This window comes from Protopterus annectens, chromosome 3.part0 (assembly GCF_019279795.1).
Source record: "Protopterus annectens isolate FY-2018-M chromosome 3.part0, PAN1.0, whole genome shotgun sequence".
NCBI classification, from domain to species: domain Eukaryota; kingdom Metazoa; phylum Chordata; order Ceratodontiformes; family Protopteridae; genus Protopterus; species Protopterus annectens.
The window spans coordinates 925,616,574-925,639,191 of NC_056731.1; the positions used below are offsets into that span (position 1 = coordinate 925,616,574).

At 36.8% G+C, this 22,618-nt stretch overlaps 1 protein-coding gene across 1 annotated transcript in view; it reads right to left on the reverse strand.

Annotated features, from left to right (window-relative positions):
* Positions 1-22,618, reverse strand: part of LOC122796629 (leukocyte elastase inhibitor-like) — a 192,464-nt gene that overhangs the window by 107,245 nt on the left and 62,601 nt on the right. The window contains exon 3 of the mRNA XM_044065251.1: positions 1,316-1,433. Coding sequence (XP_043921186.1) covers positions 1,316-1,433 — 118 coding nt within the window. The remainder of the gene's footprint in view (positions 1-1,315; positions 1,434-22,618) is intronic.

A 22,618-nucleotide genomic window follows, 5' to 3' on the forward strand; every position in this document is an offset into this window, starting at 1 on the left:
TTAAAGTTTCAGGGGAATACAGTAGCACATTACATCAGTAAAATTGTTGAGTTGTCACACTAAAAAGCTTGCTATATATTAATGTTCCATTATTAATAAACTGTTAATTCTAGTATAATAAAATAGAGAATTTACAGTTAGAAAATAGACACAGAAAACTAAACAAAGCATGCAAAAATCAATGCAATGTATATTAATAATTATATAAATGTAAAAAATAACTCACTGTTATTTCTTTCATCCCCTACTCCCAAGAATATTTTAACACACACACACACACGCACACACACACACGCACACACACGCACACACACACACACATACACACACACACACACACACACACACACACACACACACACACACACACACACACGCCATACAGTTCAGGGGGTCTAATTTATGCACGCGAAACATGAAAAACCCAAATCCAAATAGTGTGACACATAAACAGCAAACCGTGAATACGTTGAACGTACTAAAGCGCGAAATTTAAAACCTCGAACTGTCATAGTCAGCCAACCCACCACCCGCAACACACTACCTACCCAAACAATAAAAAAAACACATACATACACTAACCAAAACCCTTCTTCTAACCCTAAATTAAAGCACCAAAATCCTACTGCTAACCCTACACTAAACCTCACATACACAACTATCTATGCATTATCCTTAACCCCTCCCTATCCCTAAGGTCCATAACTACCGCACACTTCCCCTACTGAGCTATACCCAAACAAACTAAAATTTCCACACACATACACTTAACAAAACCCTACACTAAACCTTACATACATTACCTACACAAAGCCTTACATACACTACCTACTTATGCACTTACCTTAACCCCTCCCTAACCCTAAGGTCTGTAGCTATCGGAGCTATACCATAGATGGGCCAACTATGCAAATTCGATATTTCCTCTTTCGCAGTTTCATTCGTTCAACGTATTCGCGGTTCGCTCTTTACGTGTTGAGCTATTTGCATTCAGGTTTTTCAGCTTTCGAGCGTGTAAAGCAGACCCCAATTCAGGAGCTGCAGATTCGATCTTACTGTCCAAGGCCTACCTGCACTAATGCTCTTTACACCCACCTTCTCTCACCCAGCCTGTTAAACAACACTAATGGAATTACAATGGACCATTTCATCTTGCAGAAAAAAATTATAGTTCTAGAAAAAAGTAATCAATTCACCAGGCTGTATCAAATTAAGCTGAGAGAAAAGAATATATTCTCCTAAGTAGGAACTACAAAGTATGAGTACAACATTGTAAAAATGACAAATCAAACATATTTGTCAAGAAAACCCTTACCTTCTGTTTGGCTCTCCACCCAGGCATTGATGTCTCTTCTAGCTGTTTCGCTCTGGTGCAGAAAATCCACTCGTGACAATTCTGCTTGATAGAATTTCTTGGTGTTGTCCAGAAATTTCTACAGAAAATATGAAATTAATATTTACAGTCTTATCGTCTTTTCAAAGTTATCAATACACATTAATTAAAAATATGTACTTTCTCAGTTCAAATGGGTATGTATCTATATATTAGAAAAAGAACTGAAGCAAATGAACGTGCCCTCACTGCACCACTTCTATTAAAACAATCCAAATGGTGTCAATATCCACCTTCAATGCACCAAGCAAAACATGAAAGTTTTAAAAAGACTTTTTAAAACTTTCATGTTTTGCTTGGTCCATTGAAGGTGGATATTGATACCATTTGGATTGTTTTTATAGAAGTGGTGCAGTGATGGCGTGTTCTTTTGTTTCATTTCTTTTTCTAGTTTGTTTTTTTGTGTTTGGATTCCTTATCAGTATGTATCTATATATATATATTATTTGCATATAAAATATGCAAATTATAAATACCAACTCTGAGATCACACTATAGTGGATAAAAGGGTAAATTCCCAGTCCTCACTGTACTGCAATCTACATAGAAATGCTTTAACTGGGAATTTTCTCTTTTCCCCACTGTTATTTTAATCACAGCTTCAAGTGAAATGCTTTATGAATAATTAATGAGATGGCTCATATAGTGTACTACACCACAGAATGACATAGTCTAACCTTTTCAGCTCTGTTTGTCTTCACACTTAGCAATTTGATGTTGCAGTAAAGCCAGCATGGGGCATTGTCATGTTATGTACAGTAATACATTTACAATTATCCAATAAATGTCCCAATAGAATTCAAAAATGTGCATGCTGATTGCAAGGCTCAGTCAGTGGATGATTATAAATCCAGCATATACTAACATAAACAAATCTGGCTGGATCAATTGTCTGTACTTCTGCAGACTTCAGAAAAAGTTTTTTTTTTCTTCTGTCCTCAGAACTTCTCACCCAGCATTACAGACTTTCAATAATGCCACCCAAACAATGAGAATATTTGCTACACGGCTCTCTATATTTCCTCATCCTCACAAAAGAAAAAAAAAATCAAAAAGAACACCCAGGTAATAGTCGTCTGGCAGAGACACGTTAATATTATGACTTCAGGGACATACGCTTTTCAGGAACAATTCTAAATTGTTTTGTATGTCAATTTGAAGTCTCTTACACGTTAGAAATGCTGCCGTGAAACAGAAACGCAAGTAAAAGCAGCATATTGTTTTAATCTGTGCAAGAAATAACCAAGTACCAAATATTAATTTAATCTCTTTCAATGTTTACAAGTGCTACTTTGACAGAGCATGTACTCTGCCACTAAATGATTCTGTCAATTACACATATTCTACTAAGTGAATTAAAACCATTAAAAATGGTTCCCACCAGTAAATGGCTCTATGGAGCCAAAAAAAAAAAAAAGACTCTCAGTGCCTGAAGCTGCTCCATGGCATGCCAGAAACCCTTATTAACTGTGATGTCTATCATTACTTAGTGACTTCAGCCTCGATCATTTGCCAAAAATGAAAAAAAAAACATCTTTAATGAATAGCAGACCAGTGTTAGGCAAACATCTGGTCATTCTGCAAAACTCTAGATAGCTGAAAGTTTCCCTACTGTAGACTTTGAGCATGGTTACTGTATATCTTGGATGCCCTAGACTAACTGAAGAGGGCAGACGAACACTAAAGACCATTTATACAATGATATTATTTAGAAAATATAAGACTTGTTTCTCTTAATGTCATTGTATAATAGCAATAGTCCCCTGTATGTGGGTAACACAGGATTTACCATGGTTGCCTTTGTTTAATCACTTTGGCTTTGCCCTTGTGATCAAACCACACCAACCGTGGATAAATCTTGCATTACCCACATCCAGTCATGTATTATTGTTAAAATGTAAAAACATTCCATATTCATTTTTGCAAATTTTATAGCTGCAAAGAACAGCTGCAATATCTGCACTGGTATGTTTGTCATGCACTTAATGCACAAAGCAGAATGATGCACCAAAGATGTTAGCATGCAGCACAGAGCTACAGAGCTAGCATACAGTGTGGAACTACAGGTCTAGCATGCAGTGCAGAGCTACAGGCCCAGCATTCAACATGGAGCTACAGGCCTAGCATGCAGTGCAGAGCTACATGTCTAGCATGCACTATAGAGCTACAGGCCTAGCATTCAACCAAGATCTACAGGCCTAGCATGCAGCATGGAGCTACAGGCTTAGCATGCACTGTAGCGCTACAAGCCTAGCATTCAGCCAAGAGTTACAGGCCTAGCATTCAGCCAAGAGTTACAAGGCCTAGCATGCAGTGCAGAGCTATAGGCCTAGCATGCAGTATGGAGCTACAGGCCTAGCATTCAGCACAGAGCTACAGACCTAGCATGCAGTGAAGAGCTACAGGCCTAGCATTCAGTATGGAGCTACAAACCTTGCATGCAGCTCAAAGCTATAGGCTTAGCATGCAGTACGGGGCTACAGGCCTACTAGACCTACAGCAGAGTGTTACCCAAACACTTTAGCTCATTGTGCACTAGGCCAATGAGACTGTGCTGAGTAGCAAGCAGCTTATACTTATTATCTGACAATTTTATAAATCACAATGGCACATGTCTGGCTGTGCTTAGAATCAAATATCCCTTCTGGTTAAATGCAGTGTTTACCAAATGCTCACCTGTAGACTCAAAGGAAGTGGCTAGAATAAAGTAAGCATTAAAATATATATATATATATATATATATATACATATATATATATGTATATATATATATATATATATATATATATATATATATATATATATATATATATATAGAGGCTATGTCTATTTGACTTGTATTTCTTTTAGCTTGCGAATAAAAGCCAACAGTGACCACACAAAACAATGATAACAAAATAATGAGTTTGGACTATGTAATGGCTTAGGGTGACTAAGATGCACTGTTTTCATTTTCAGTGAAGACACCTACGGTGATTGCATTTCCAGATTTAAAAGAAACCCTGCTCTCCAAAGTCTTATATAACCACATACCAACAATAGTTCTCTCCATTCCCGCAACAAATAACATCTTGATATCTCTAAAGCAAACAACTCAGCTGGGGACTCACTTGTTTCTAACTTCATTCCCAAAATATAGAATAAACTGCCAGCCACAATAACCTCCATCTGCTCAATAGTATAATTCAAAAAACTTCTAAAGTCACACTTAACGGAAACTTGACTCTGTTCTTGCAGCTGTCCTAGCTAGTTTCTGGTATACATATGATCTCAGGAGCCTACACCTTATTCTCGCCCTACTACTCTCATCTGAATACAAATGGAATATATGCCTGCACTGATATTGTACAGATCTGTTTTAACTTTAAAATGTACATTCCCACAGAAAATGTAATATGGATTATTATGTAATATCTGTACGTTGTAAAGTTCCTCTGCTTATTGTCAATCATGTAAGTATATCAGTTTTGTAAATTTCTTTTGTACTTTGTCAATCATGTATGTAGGTCAACTTTTTCTTGTACTTTTTTTCTGGACTTTTGTACTTTTCTACTTTTTTGTATGTTTTTTTATTTTTGGAGCTTTTCTCCCCGGGCCTCTGCTGAAAAAAGACCTGTGTCCAGTCGGACTTTCCACAGTAAAAATGTAAAATAAATAAATATGTTCATCAACTTTTGTAAATCAAAACAACTCTATTTACAGTTAAAATAGCATCTACTCTATACAGCAGCATCTCTCAACAGTATGAGATTTCTGAGTCTTCACTACCCATCTGACTGTACATCTGAGCAATTCCTTTAGTTCTGTCTTGCAATATATTCAGCCAGTCTTACAGCGCTGACACAAGGCATTCACAATAATGAAGTAAGCACTACCGTAGTATATTCACTGCTGTAGGTTTACTGATGCTTTATGCCTCATAGACATAATGAAAACAAACATTTGAAAGAGCACATCCACAGAGTAGCACTCTCAGAGAGACTGCAGAAAGCAATCCAGATAAGGGTGTAGTCAGAACTCCTCCCTGCCAAAACAATCTACTTTCCAGTCAGCACTTATAGAATCACCTAAGTCTACTTTAAAATTAAACTGAAGTCTTACTGTCATAAAATCCCACATTTTTCAGTATGTTGCATCACTTTTTTTCATACAACACACTTTGCATTATCAGTCCTTAAAATATTCCATCTCACATATTCACATCTTCTCTTGAAATCATTTCCACTGCTGTCAAACCTTTGATCCTGTAAAATATTTACACAAATCATATAACAAAATGAAAACTGGTTACATAAAATGCAATATGTAAAATTCGCCTTTACACTCTAAAAGTTGTTTTGTTGACAAATTTGCATAAATATTCAGAACATATATAATGTATGGCATTCCACAACACTGTAGCATGTTCACAGTAAAATTCACAGACTTAGGACCCAACTACACACTAATGCGAAACTACTGAAGAACAATCCATCACTGACAATAACCATGACTTACAAAATAATTTGTGCACACCACAGCAAGGAGCACAGGCATGCCTCTAAGCCACACACTAGCAGTGGAGCATGACACTCACAGATTAGGACCCATTGCCACAACACGTATAACTAACCTACTGCCTGCCAAATGTCACACAACAGAAAACCATGTGATACTCAATAACAATTAGTCTGGACCTGATGATGGCAACCCACCACCTATTAAACATGTATGTGCAGATGAGAAACATGTAACTAGCTATGCAATATGAATGACTACATAGCATGTCAGGAAAATGTATTTAATTTTATTTCATTTGTTTTGTTTTTGTTTACTGGGTTTAGTCAAAAACTCCTTTTCATCTGTGGCCCAGGGAGAAAACCTCCAATATATTATAAACATTTTTAAACAGACGTTCAGTAATATACATGAGCAGACATTAAGTGCTACATTGGAGCTGGAGTTTGGCATAATGATTAAGGTGTTTACAGACACAAGGTACATGGTTTGAATCTCACCTTTAAGGGGAAATTAGCTAGGCAGGGTATAAAATGTCCCACAAGGGCAGTTAGCCTGGTACTTACCTATGAGCCTATGAACAATTGCACATTAATTTGTTAAGTACATTACATTTATATGAGATAAGGCAACTATAACAGTATAAAGGATTCTTGTGCATTAATAGATGCTCAACATTGAGCATTTGAAGAGGTGTATTAGTGTGTTTGTCAAACAGATAATAAATCATGTGATTAGTCCTTAGAAATTCAACGAAATATAGGCGAGGAAGTAACTAGACAAGGCAGAAAATGTTAATATTGCAGTTAAGAGGTGGGTATAAAGCAGGTTCATAAATAATTTTATAACATGCGATTTATATTAAACATATAAAGGTGGGGTGGTTAGAGGGCATGCTTGAGAGTTCCTGCAGCAATACCAAAATGCCTGTACAGAAGCAATTTTTGATTTACTCAAACAGTGGACAGCTGAGGGTGACATGAACAGGCTGCTGCTGTGGAAGCCAATGCACCAGTCTTTTTTTTTTTGCCTTGAAGAGCTAAGGGGGAGTATGAATTTTGCTGTAAGGAAGCCAATGGACCAAATGGCTTCCTACCATCAGTCCAACTGAAGTCCTTTTTTTTAAAGAGCTGAGGGTTGGGATTTGACTGTAAGGAAGCTGATGGAACAATTAGCTTCTTACAGTCAGTTCAGCTGATGTCCTTTATTTGTTTAAAGAGCTGAGAGGGAGTGTGTTTTAGCTACAGTCAGCAGATGTCTTTTTCTTTGTTTTTGTTTTTCTCTGTGGGAATGGAATTTAGAGACTAGCATTGGGCATTAGATAAGCCAGCTACAGCTCTGGTGAGCAGTGTTATAAACTAAACCAAATAAATGTGTAATGTTTCAAAATATGCTAAGAAACCATCCAAATGTTCAAAAATATTAAAAAATATTTAAGAAACATATAGATAAACAAATATAGAAGTCTGGCCTGCTCTGTACTGCTTTTCTGGAAACAGTGCAGTAATCTACGTTGTCAGGTAGCACATGTGGTCAAAGCAGTGCTTAGTAGAGGGAGGTAGGTAGGGCTATAAGTGTCCCATAAGCAAGGCATACTTGTACATATGATATCATCAGAAGTCACAGAAATGTGAAACCTTTCAGTAACCAGGCTGATCTACTGTTGATAGTAAGGGAGCCCCATCTGAGTGGAGTGGTGATGCTGTGTTGAGACCACCATTCATGCATAGATGTCATTGTGATCGGGGAATGTGTAGATGTTACCAAGTCATCCACTATACCATGTGCCAGGATGTGGTGGCCTTCCTTCAGGGTCTAGGATTAAAATCCCCTTAAGACATAGCACATGCCTGTAGTCCCAGCTGGCTGGGTGGCAGAGGTTGTTGGATCGATTGAGTCTGAGGACTGTGAGTTGGACAGGCCTTATAGCTAGTATAGCTAGTACATTGTGTCCATGCTGTACCCCACCTTTCTATCACTACCATGGTTGTTAGTAGCTCCCAGATGGTGTCATGTTTCTCAGTCAACATGTCCTCCAGATGACTCATATAAGAATGTAGAGACCTTGAGACCCTTTATACCTTCTCCATCACTTCCTTCCTGATATCCTGAAGTCTTGTCGCCTGCTCCTGCTGATTGCAATCAAGCATACATGCAGGCACAGCACTAAACATATTGCATATAACAAAATTAAAGCTTTCAGGGACCAGCTGGGCTGGTGGCAAACAGTGGTTTGACCCTATTCAGCACATGTATAAGGATGCCTATACTCATATTAATCATGAACTTGACATACACCTTTAATTATGATTAGGAGCATGAGCTCAGCATCTGTGAGTTAACAGCTTTGCAACCTGAGAGGCTATCCCCATGAGTTATACTGTACATGCCTGACCCCCTTTGAGTCACCAGCAGTTTACCACCAACAATACACATGGCAATTAATTTCATTAACAATTTACTATCCTGGGCATACTTGTCATATGCTGCTATATCAACCCTTGACCAACAATTGTATGCTAATGTGATGAATGCCACAATTGTAAATGAAAGCATATACATACATGTAGTGTAAATCCCTGCACATGTAATGTGCAGAGAAAAAGCATTGGTGTTGCATCTACATAATGTCTGAAAACAATATAAGCATATGTGGTGCAAAAGAGTCACACAGACATGCAATTCTCTACATACACAGGTCACATTACTTATATGAGGAATGAATGTGCATTGCATCACACATCTTAGATACTAAAAGTAAATACAGAGCACTTCTAGCATGACACATCCATGACATACATAATTACTGAGTCGGGTGGCACCTGGCATCTCTCAACATGTGCATCTTAAGTACAAACAGGCACCTTCTGCAGGACACATACTTAGGCTGCTCTGTAGGCAGGCTATATACAGTAATACCTTAGGTAACAGGGTGTAAATGTAGCCAAACCTTCCTATTGACTCAGGATAGTGGAGCAGTCCTCAAAAAGATGGTTCAGAGTTTGTAAGACAGCATAATCATATGATACAAAAAGAAGTGCTCACTGTTTCTCCGTCTAAGGCACATAAAACTCACTGAATGGCTTTTCTAGCTTTTAGTATTAAAATAAGAATTTTATAATGTAGCGCACATATAAAATTTAGGTAATGGATATAATGTGTCACCACTCATCTAAGGATGGTGTTGGTCCTGTCTTTTCTTCCTACTTAAAGTGACAAAGTTATTCTGTCATTAGGAAAGGATGATCCATCTGTGCAACAGTGTTTCCATTTCTAAAAGTGTCAATGTCTATGGCTAAAGCCTAGAAATCCCCCTCCTTTACCAAATGACTGACCATGAGTGGCCCTTTGGGCAGTTGTGTGTTGTGTAGAAGACTATCTTCATGGACAAGAACATGGATCACTAACAGTCTTGTTCTATACTTGTCCCATGTTAAAGTTCGTGGTCATCTTGTACCCCATTGCTGCCATGTCATCAGTAATAACAGCAGATGGCTAACAACTTTACAACAATTCATTTTTTTATGTTTTTATACGTTTCCACGAGTCGTAATTTAAGCAATTTGCGGAGAGTCCGGGTTCCGTGTATTTTTGTTTGGTAGTTTTGGGATATTGTTTCTCAGTTTGTTATCAACTTTACAACAATAGACTGGTCCAAATCAGTGACAATCATGCTCTGTGTATTATACCAGTGTGTATATGCATTCCCATCTCAGAACCTGTGAATAAGCTTGTGATGTACCTGTGGGATTATATACCACTTCTACATTTCAAGGATCACTGTGAGAACCATATTACAAAGTTCATATATGCAGTAAGTTGTGTATGAATGGAAACATAATCAATTTGTGAAACTAAGGGCTGTATTAAAATAACTACATATGCATGTACACTGGCCACTATTTAAATACCATTTAAATAGTGGTGCATTATCAAAAGACATTGGAATTATATCTTTCGGTAGAGTATTGTGGTGTTATTTTTAAAAAAAAGTGTTAATTTCAATGCAAGATTATTTCAGCATATATAAGCAATGCATTTTCCTAACATATCAGTGCAGCTGTATTCATGTGACATATACAATACTGATACTCAATATGCATAAATTATTGTAAATGATGTACAGTGTTTGCGATGTTTGATGGGGACAGATTAAGCTGTTTAGGTTACTGTACTGCAAAGACTTTTATTCCAAGTTTTGTTGACACTTATCTGAATATGTTGGGTACCTTAGTAGTGTTGCAAGATCTGGTGCATATGCTTCTTATCATGTCCTTCCCATTCCATATATCAAGCAATAGATAAATGCACTCATGAATGTCCTATATGCTGATAACATGATGCTAATGGGTCAGGATAGGCATCACATGAGACATTATAGGTGGGCTGAAGTAGTTGCAGATATGAATATGGTGGAAGGACATGGCCACTGTCTGGCAACTGGCACAGAGGGTTAAGGCTGTGAGCGGTAGTCTTTGGGGTGCAGGGTCTGAGTCCCTCAGCCCTTACGTGCTTACTGTGACCTTGAGTAATTTACTCAACCAAGTATTGCTTCCAGGTCACCCATGAATTGGGACTGTGTGTCTAGCGGCCTACCTCATTAACAAATGTATATTGTTATTATTAATGCACTGTCAGTGATATGAAAAACAAGACAATCTGGAATGGCCAGGATATATGTCTGTTGCAGGACAGTGGGAAGACACTGCCATCAGGTATGCAGCTGACCTAAGATGATAATGTACTACTGGCTTTGGTCCATAAAATATCTATGTGTGGAATTCCTAGTGTTGTGGATGGAGGCATACCATGGACAGCAGGTTAATACCTATTTCATACTATGTCTGAAATGGTCACTTAAAGGAGTCACAGGAATTTAAGGTAATTTAGTATTCTGCTCATCTGGCTTCCCAGTATCCTCCCTCAGGCTGTACCCCCTTTCTCAAGAAGTGTTAGACCAGTTAGCCCCAGGGTAAATCTGCAGGTGGGTGTCTAGTCATCCAGGTACTGTTTCAAGGATGACAGTGTATCACACTGCTTAACCTGCAGGGTCAGCTTATTCCAAAGAAAGAGGAGGCTCTGCCTAATGCACATATCTCTCCACTACATTCTACTTATCTCCTGGCAAACATTTAAGTCCCTGGTTCTGGTGTTTGCTGAGTTATTAGATTTGTGGAGATACTGGAGATCAAGGTCAGCAGGGTCATTAATGGCACCCCAGGCAAAGAACAAAGCACCCCTCAGCAAAATATAAGCTATAGAGTTAGAGGATAGAGCATCTTGCCTCTCTTGGTTGCTCAGTGTCTTTAATCCTGATATTGCCTTAGTTAGAATCCTCTGGGGCTTCTCTAGTTGTTTGCTATGTCAAGTGAGGTACATCCCAAAGAGGGAATTGTACTTTGTTATTAGCCTAGTCAGTGCTGAATATAAGATTTTATTTATTTATTTATTTAGTTCTATTTAACATCTTCATTAACCGGGAAAGCCCGACTTGGAATTAAGCCAATTTTCAGTGGTGGCCTAGGGAGAAAGGCTCCAGATGCATGTCTTTGTAACGTGGGAGGAAACCAGAACACCCGGAGGAAACCCACATGAATGCAGGGAGGACATGCAGACTCCACACAGAAGGCAGCCCAGCCAAGAATCGAACCAGAGAACCTCTTGCTGTGAGGTGAGAATGCTACTGCTGCACCACTGCACCATCCTACATTACTGCTAAGATAACTGTGACAGCTTTACATCTGGATTGTATTTATTTATTTTTTTACTTGTTAACCAGAGAGGTGTACTGGTCTGCAAATCATTTCAGGCACAACCCATGCTATAGAGGCAAGCATACAATACAGTATATACAGGAAAGATTATAGTGATGTTTAACAACATGTAATTCATATAGTCAAGAATAAAGTAATGCTTAAAAGGAAACTCCACCTTAGAACTCAAAAAACATGTTTTTATCATCATTGTATCTTTGTTTTCGGAGTTATTTTAATGTCTCAAAATCACTCCAGGTGCTTCTTTTATGATTTTAACATGTTTCCCACAAAATCACAGATGATGGGGCCCCCCTGGTAATGTGATCTTGTTTTCATGCTTTCATTCCTTCTTCCCAGAATACATGTCAAGTCTTCTGTAAATGAGTCATGCTAGACATAAGGAAGTGGTGCTGTTTTCTCATGCCATTAAGACAGAATGACAGGACTGTGAAGCACTGTCATCTAACACACTTTCTGTAACAGAACTACTTTTTATGTTTTTCTGACTGAGACTCATTCAAGGGTCTGTCAGATCTTGTTCTATGCTATAAATAGCTGTTAGCTTCTTCCGGCAAAATAAAGTAGGTAAATAACAGGCTTTTGTAAAGAGATTCTTTTGTAGTTCTAAAAGAACTGAAAGACCTTCCACCACAATCTCATCCTGAGGTGTGAAAACTCTCACTGCAGTAAATGACCTTTGCTGTATCATGTACAGGTGACAAGTAGTACTCAAAAGGACTCCAAAGTAAGTCTGTCTGTTACTTCCCAAAGTCTTTAGTGGGAAGTCTTTTCTTTCTCATGAATGATACAGAATTAAAATGTGCTTCACTAGTTCCTTTATTATTTCTGTCATGTTCACCCCCTTTTTTCTATTTACTTATACTTTGTTAACCAGGAAAGTGAACTGGTGCCAGGACCCATTTCAGCCATGACTAGGGCTACATTGGCAAAAATAATAACAAATAATAAATGCACTTAGCAATAGAGAGAAAAAAATACTGACATAAAGACAGTGGCAAAGACTGCATGTGCAACACATAGCCAATGTGTGGCAGTGAGTAAGTAAAACATTAAACATTTATTAGAATGTATACATTAATAATGCTTAAATCTACTTAGTAACTTTATTATAAATAATGAATTGTATGCACCCATATTGCACAACTCACCACACTATAAGATGTTACTGTTCTCTAAATGACTACGAATCAGCAAGTAAATGCTTTTTAGCGTTCAAAAGAAAAGGGCAGGGGGATAATCGTATTTGCATCACTTTTGTTGCCTAAGAGAGTATGAAAACATACCAAACCTACACATTTTGGAATGGAACAACCATTGCAGTTAAGCCTAATCACCATTATGGTGAGAAAGATTTGGGACATGTAGAAAATAGGAGAAAGGAGGTTCACTCACCTCCCAACCATTACTATGTCCATAACAGTCACTCACTCACAACTAAAACTACTTATCTGCCTAACACTATCTTCCTTTCTCATTACTACCTACCTTATAACCTACCTTGAATACCCACTTCACTCTACTATCCCTTTTCCCTCTAAACATACCTCTCCACCTACAACAACTTTCTCCCAAACCTTCATTAATCTCAGTCCCCAACCCAACTACATACTAACCAATTACCATAAATTAGCCATCATCAAATTAAACCAACCAAAATCTAAAAAACTAACCAATATTTTTGACAAACTTCTACACCCAAAAGATTTTAAACTTCTCCACTTACTATTAGATGGAGACATTAATCCTAACCCTGGCCCACACCTCTCCAACACCACCAACTACATAAAGCAAGACAAATTTACTTTTCTATCATCAACCACTCTTACCAACTCTCTCTCTATTGCTCACCTCAATATTCGTAGTATTTGTAACAAAACTACTCAAGTCCATGCCCTTCTAGAAAACCATCAATTTGACATTCTATGCTTAACTGAAACATGGCTAAAGCCTTCCATCAAAGACAACGAAATTACCCCACCTGGGTAAAACATCCTTAGACTTGATCGCACAGCAAAAAAGGGAGGAGGGCTAGCAATTCTCTATAAGGCTCAATTCCAAATTTGTACTATAGATCATACTCTTTGCCTTGATAAACAGGCAGAGGTTATCTGCTCCAAACTTCGCATCAACTGTAGTAAAGCCATAAATATCATATGTGTTTATCTTCCCCCAGGAAATAACATCAACTCACTTGAATGCATCCTCAGTTCACTCTCTACCCATCTCCCACAAGAAACACTAGTCCTAGGTGATTTTAACATTGATTGGTATTCATGCAATAGTACAAACCCCAGCTCCCACATAAACCTACATGGCTTTACCCAACTAATAAATAGTCCTACCAGAACCAATAAAACCAACAACAATGAAACCACCTTAGACTTGATTCTCACTAATACTCCTCAACTAATCTACAAAGTAGGTATCCTTCCAGAAAACCTAAGTGACCATTCACTTACTTATGTTATCCGACATAAAACTAGCCTCAACTTACCTACCACATACAGAACACTTCGCTCAAAAAAGCATTTCAACTCCAAACACTTTCTAGCTGAACTATTTCAAATTAACTGGTCCCCTCTAAAATATCTCCCACTTAATGAAGCAGTAGCATACTTCAACTCCACTTTCCTATCTATCCTAGATAACTATGCCCCAAGTCAAACTACTAGAACCAAGGCTAAACCAGCTCCCTGGCTAACCAATAACACTAGGCAGAAAATCAATCAAAGAAATAAATCTTGGGCCAAATGGCGTTCCACCAAGAACCCAACTGACCACCAAAACTACAGACAACTTAGAAACAGTACAAAAAAAGCCATCCTGACAGAAAAAAAAACTACTACCTCCAATTTCAACAAACCTCCAAAAAGGAACCTAAAAAGTTCTGGGCCAGTATGAACAATCTCCTATCCCCAGGCCAGTCTATCACACCCAACCCTCAAGACTCTAACCCAGACAATCCCACACAAATAGCTAATGACTTCAATTCATTCTTCACTAATAATATCCAAACCCTTGCTAGTCACCTAACTCTGGACACCTCTAAGCTACTCTTACCTGCTATAAATGTATCTCCATCCTTTCATTTTCAACCTGTATCAACCTCCTTCATCTTATCACTGCTCAAAAAGCTAAGACCAACCACCCCCTCTGCAGACAAACTCCCAGCCGAATTCCTACAAATAGGAGCCAAGGCTATTTCCTATCCCATCTCTACACTGATAAATTGATCCATTAATGAAGGAATTTTCCCCTCTATCTGAAAGATATCTCACATCATCCCTCTACACAAAGGAGGTAAATCTAATGACCTTTCTAACTTTCGTCCTATAGCACTTCAATCACCTATAGCTAAAATCATGGAAAAATGTATCCACAAGCAGCTTCTTAACCATCCTCTACATCATAAACTACTTGCCAACTGTCAGTACAGCTTCAGACCCTTTTACAACACTACCACTGCACTACTCTTCTTTACCAACACAATCAACTATAACCGCAACAACAACTACCTATCATCTGCAGTCTGCATTGACTTATCTAAAGCATTTGACATGGTTAATCATAAACTTCTTCTATACATACTAAAAACTCTCTCACTTGATCCTCCATCCATAACCTGGTTCACATCTTACCTAGAAAACCGCCAGCAAGCAGTTCTCTGGAAAAATACATTATCTAATCTACTTCCTATATCTTTGGGTGTACCTCAAGGCTTCATCTTAGGCCCCCTTCTATTTTCTATCTTCATCAATGACCTACAATCTGCTATCCCAAAATCTACCTGCATACAATATGCAGATGATTCTACCATAGTCTGTTCTGCCAATTCCCTAAATGAACTCTAGTCACTCACCCAAAAAGCTTTTACCCCTGTTGAACAATGGTTCTGCGACCATTGCCTACTCCTCATTGCCAAGAAAATCAAACTGCTACTATTCTCACCTTCACGCAAAACTGCCCCACTCAATTTAACTCTTACTTCCACTGACCACACACTTATTTCTCCAGACTCAACAGCTAAGCTATTAGGAATAACTATTGACAATAATCTCAGCTTTGACCCCCATATCAACAACACTATTAAATCTGTTAATAAAAAAATTGGATCCCTTTACAGAATAAAACCCTTCCTGACACCTGAAGCTAGGACCACCTTAGCCAGATCTCATCTTATCTCTAATCTCCTATACGCTTACCCCATCTTCACTAATCTCTCCAAAAACAACCTCAAGAAACTTGCAACATCCTACCATAACATTGCTAGATTTGCCACAGGATCCCCATTTAGAACTCACCATTGTCTGAACTTAAAACATCTAAGTTGGCTTGAATTTCCCAACCTACTCAGTCTTCATCAGTTATTAATAGCACACAAGATCTTATACCAGCCAACTAAAATTCCTATACTCTCATTTCACCATATAACAACCTGAAACATCTACACTCTTCCAACAAACTACTGATTAATATAACCAAACCCTCTAACTCTGCAGGTGACTGTCTCTTTTCCAACTCCATTGGAAAAATGTGGAACAATCTTCCCTCTGATATCACATCTCTATCATCCCTCCCTCTTTTTAAAAGACATTTGAAAGTTCATCTCAACAAACACTGGCTTTGCTCCTGCACCTACCCAGCTTAATTCTTCCACTTCCTCTCTATCTATTTCTACCTCCTTAATCCTTGCCATCTCTACTACCTTAGCCTTGTAAGGTCTACCTCATATATCAACTTTATAGAAATATGTTATCCCTCATTTACTGTAGAACTAAAAAAAAAAAAAAAAAAAAAAAATTTTTAAGATATTCTGTTCATTATATTTGTTGAGTTGTGCTCTAACCTTATTTTAGTACTATGCGTATTCACTAGCTCTTTTTCTATATGTTTGTATTGTTGTATTGTATTGCCTGACTTTGTTTAAACTTTTTATAATCATTGGAGCTTTTCTCCCCAGGCCTCTACTGAAAATGGACTTACATCCAGCTAGACTACCCCGGTCAACAAATGTAAAATAAAAAAATAAATGATTAGGATAATGACAGGTAAATAATACATACATGCATTCACATGCCCCATATTTGTATGTATATATTTGTGCACATCTGTATACGTGTGTTTTATATACACACAGACACATGCACATCCATATGTCAGTGCATGTGTGACTATCTACAAAAATATCTATTGTATATTTCTCTCTCGATGTATTCACCCTGTACCACATCCCACATATAGTATTATGCATGTCACATACAGTTTTATACCCACACAAACATACACACACACACACACACATATATATATATATATATATATATATATATATATATATATATATATCATATATAGCTGTGTGTCTTTATATGTAGACACACATATACAGTTATACAAAAAAATTTAATTTAATTTCATTTTGATTTGTTTTTATTTGCATGTAATCTATTTCTCCATTATACACACATAGGCACACACACACATACACTTGTATGTTTTTGTACATAGATGTAAGATGTGTGCTGCACACATGTACTACATATATATATATATATATATATATATATATATATATATATATATATAAAATACACATATATATAAGCACATTCACATGATATATATATATATATATATATATATATATATATATATATATATATATATATATCTTTATCAGTTGATCGAGTTTTCAGAACCTCAAAATTCATATGGTCGGAACCATATGATTAATTTTCTAAAAACTCGAACATCAAAAAAAAAAAAAAAAAACACAAAAATCTACCTTTTTTTTACTTTTTTGCAGGAAGGCAAGTCCCCTGCACCCCACACCCCCTGCAAATTATATTTACCAACTTTGAGATCACACTACAGTGAGGAAAAAGGTAAATTTCTCGATCCTAGCGGTTACCATGATCACCATTCAAAACTTTTGAGTTTTCAAAAACTCATATGATCCCAACCATTTGAATTTCGAGTTTCTGAAAACTCGATCTTCTGATAGGGATTCATATATATATATATATATATATATATATATATATATATATATATATATATATATATATATATATATATATTTATATATATATATATATATAAATATTTATATATATATATATATATATATATATATATATATATATCTACACACACACACACACACACACACACACACACACACACACACACACACACACACACACACAGGTTTACTATCAAAACTTGGAAGCTGCATCAGTCAACTGGCATGTGGTCGACTTGCAGTTTGCAAGTCGGCAGAATGTCAAACCAAAATCAATCAACTAGACGACAGCGAACAGTAGTGTAGGTTGATAATTTAGGTTCGACATTGTGCAGGGAGGTCGCTGTTTATTGAGGAACAGGGAATTAGGCCATTTCCTCACTGTAGTCAAATCTCGGAGTGGGTATATTTAATGTGCGGGGGGGGTGTAGCCCCCCCTTGCAAATAGTAGAATTAATGTACCATTGACTGTAGAGTTCAATGTTACGTTAAAGTGCATAGTAGGGGGTGAGTGATGTCACCTCCTGCTATGTTAAATACATCGAACCACAGTGGTCGATGTATTCATTTTCGCTTTGGTTTACTTTTCGGCATTTTGAATTCAGTATTTCAGGTCAACATTTTAAACTGTCGACCAAAGCTGATTCAAAATTCCAGTAGTAAACTATATATATATATATATATATATATATATATATATTCATAGACACACGCACACACACACACACACACACACACTCTCAGTCGTGCATTTAAACATAGTTAAGTACTTATAATTTCCATTTCTAATGCAAGGGTACATTGTAAACGTATGTTAAACTAAATATGGTTGCCATAAATGGACACGTTTTCTTTGGACTAGAAAATGCTCATGCATTCTACCACTGTAAGGACTGACTCAAAGTCAGTGGGGGATATCTTACCATGTATCTTTGTGTACCACTTACACATCCCCCTCTGGAAGGATGTCAAAAAAAAGCATAAAAGACCTTTTATGAACAGTATCAGAGCACCTAGTTGATTGGGCTGCCACTTGTCTCTCTTTCTGCAGTTCTGTCCTGCGTGTGTGTGTGTGGTGGGGGGGACTTGAAAAATGGTAAATATGTTAATACTTTACATGTAAAAATATTTTCTGACTTTTCTCTAAATGTCACAGAAATCTTTGATACTACACTTGTTATTTTAACATATAAACTATTATAAATAACCAACATTTAAAGCTTAGCATTTCATTACTGTGATGCTGCTTTTGTAAATTGTAAAGAGTTGACAACTGCCTTTATACCCCTGATTGATCTAATTGCTTTATTTTACTATGAAAGGGAATGTTAAGTTCTCCTCTCTGCAATAAAAACAGTGGAAAGCACTTGCACAGCTTTCTGTCTTTTTTATAGCAGCTGCTGTGCTCCTGGCATTAGCAAGATTAATTTCCTATCAAAGATTGACAGCATTACTTGACAAGGCAAACTACAGATTTAATTATGTCTATGGTATGTCATGCAGGTAGAGATGAATTCCCCTGCAAAGCATGTGAGAGATTAAGCTTAAAAAAAACAGTAGTTGGGCGTTCCCTTCTTTTAATTCCAAGGCAAGGAAATGAAAGTTTTAAAAACTACAAGCAGGTTTCTGGAACCAACACAATACTGGAACTATATTGTACAGCAAAAAGAAATCCAAGGATTGAGTTAAACTACAGGAGAGGGTGGACTTTTCCATTAATATACAAATGAACAGAAATGTGTAACAGAAATAAGCTATAATACAATGAATACTTAAGGCAGTATGTAACAAAGTTAGAACAGTAGCCATAAGCTAACAATACACATTATTGATATGATAACTGGAGTTTACTTGCAAAATACTGTCACTATAGATGCTACTGATATGCAATAAGAGAAAAAGAACACAGAAAGAACATGCAGCTAGAGGAGACATAAGAAATAAGAAAAACAAAGGATAGGATAAGAGACCATTCTGGCAGCAGGAAAGTTTTAATGATAAATTAAAGGTATAGCTGAGCATGAAAAACTGAAAACTACACAACAGGCAAAACAAACAGAAAAGGAAACAAAAATAAAATTCCAGTTAAAATACAGGCAGATATTATCTATTATGCACAGAAGTAAATGTTACAGAAGTTAACCATTATCAAGAAAGCATTTGCAAGCAGTATCTTTAGAGAAATGCTCTTTCTATGGCTTCTTAAATAGAGTAAAGCTGCTCAGTATATATTAAATATTCAGTAATGCTGCTCTATGTGACAGGAGCAATGTTAGGGAAAGCTGTTTCACTGATGGTGTTTATGAAGGCCTCATCAGTTGTGGCCACTCATTATTTCTCAAAGGGAACACAGAGTTCTGAATCTAAGTGTGTTGAGAAGACGTATACAGTATCTTTAGGAAGAATTTTAAAAATGCAAGTGCCAGGCAGAAACATGGTTCTGGCAGATACTGGAATCCTGTTATTTTGTTTTATAGCAGTAAGGTGGTATCTGCTACTTACATGCTGCTTGCAAGATATATAAATCAAAGGATTTAATTCTCAGTGGTTTGAAGTAAAGAGGAACAAAGAGCAGTAATGGTGGCAGCATATCCAAGTCTTAAAAAATAATATTCGTAGCTGTGGCATGTCTGATTTAATGGGAGAGTAAATTGGAAATATTTTATGAGGATTTTATTAGTTAGTAACACTGTATGAGTACCGAAGTTGAGTTTTTTGTCAAAAGTAAGTCTGAGGTATTGTTGTTGTTTAGTGAAAGACAGCAGGTTATTAAGTGGGTCATACATAGCTGGGGTTTAGGTATTACATAGCTTTTGGGAAGTGACAAAAATCATTACTGTACTATTGTGTTGACTGTTAAATTATTATTGTAGGACCAGTACCACACACCTTTGAAGTCATTTTGAAGGTTATAGGTTGAAGTATTAAGATTCTTGTTGGTTTTAATGAAAACGGTGTCACCTACATAAAGTATACAGTTGAGAATAGAAGAGGACCAAGATTATGAGGACCCCATTTGCTCCTGGTTGCTGACAGTCACAAATTGTCAATGTTGAGCAGACAGAAGGCATATTTGGAGAAATAATTCTGAAACAAGTTTAGGGCATTGGTTAATAATCTTATACCAGAAAGTTACTTAGTAGAAGGGGATGGTCAGCTCTATCAAATGCCTGTTTTAGATCCAAGAAAATAGCAGCATTACATTATTTTGAGCTCCATAATGATATAGATTTATTCAGCAAATGAGTAAATAGAAGTTAGAGTGCTGAACTTAGACCAATAGCCATGCTGTCTGTTGGTGAGAAAATATTTTTATATATATTCCAATAACTGAATGTAGACAATCTTTTCTAAGATTTTGTTTAATGAACAAAGATCTGTAATTGGCAAAATGCATTGGATGAAGTAAAAAAGGGCACCTCAGCAAAAGGTAAGATCAGTGCACATTTGAAACACTAGGATAAAATTCCCATAATAAGATATAGATTGAATATCTGAGTTTGGCTAAATAGTTCTTTACTTCTGCTTTTCTTTATTCCACCTAGTTTGCAAAATTTTATTTCAAAACCAATTTATAGTTCCAGACATGTAATGTATTTCCTAAACTACGTGGTATATACTGGTTTATGCATGTTACTAATATATTATGTGAAACTTTTCTTCCTGGGGCTTTGCCTTAAAAAGGTTTTAAAGGTTCAGTTGGACATCCCAGTAAGCAAAAGAAAATTAATATTAAACCAGTTAATTGTACTGAAATTAATGTAATGAATATATTTTAGTTACATACATTTTATTGGGAATGTAATTATCACCATCAAATTCTTCTTGCAGAAAATCTGCTAAAGTAGTTGCTACATGCTAATATTAACATTGAGTGCCTGGTAATATGTATACTTATGAAATATGTTAAAACCATGACCTAGGTATTACTAAAGCACTAGCAAAATGTCAGTCATTTGACTGAGCTAATATATAAGTTTGTGTTAGTTATTGTTATTTAGTAACAGGTGTCTGAGATGTTGCACCAGAAAAGACAAGCATTCAGTAGTAACTGAGTCTTGGTTTGCTTTGGTATGGCCTGACAATCCCTAAGTGGCTGCTAGAACAGAACAGCACAGCACAGAACAGCACAGAACTGGTTAATTCCCTAAATAACACAAGGCACGGTTGAGGTATAATTAGATTTAAAAATCCTGCTGGAGGAAGAGGGAGTGACATTAAGAAAGCAATAGTTTTCTTCTGTGGAAAAGTAACATCTTATCAAGTGGATTTCCATAGAATTGAGAAGAACTAGATTTAAACCTAGAACTGAAGATTTGCTAGATTCTGGTGGAATCATATGGCTAGAAGACTAGTTAAAGCATATCTCTGGACATATTGGAGCCTTTGTTATATTCTGAATTTATGGGCCTGATAGGAGAATGGCCTCTATGTGCTGGTGTGGAAACCTATCTATTATCTATACAGTTTACGCTTAAACCTGAAATATACTGGGGGAAAATATTTTCATTTCCGCCTTCTTCAAAAAAGAGTGTGCTGCTTAAAGCCTATGTTTTGTACAGGGCTCTGCTACAGGAACCATATTATTTTCTTTTATTACACTTTGCTCTAAAAGAGCCCATAGCTTGTTTAGGAGTTAAAAAGGCACTGAGGCAAACTGTATTAATCGGCTGATTGATTGATTTCAACAATTCACTGTTCTCATGTTCAACTGAACTTTGAGTGAACAAAAACTGCACTAAATTCCAATCTAATTATTATTTTTCTCTTCAGTAGAAATTGATGTTTTATATATTTATAGAAAAAATAATATACACACACACACACACACACACACACACACACACACACACACACACACACACACTACATGCACACACAGATGTGTGTGTGTGTGTGTGTGTGTGTGTGCGTGTGTGTGTATGT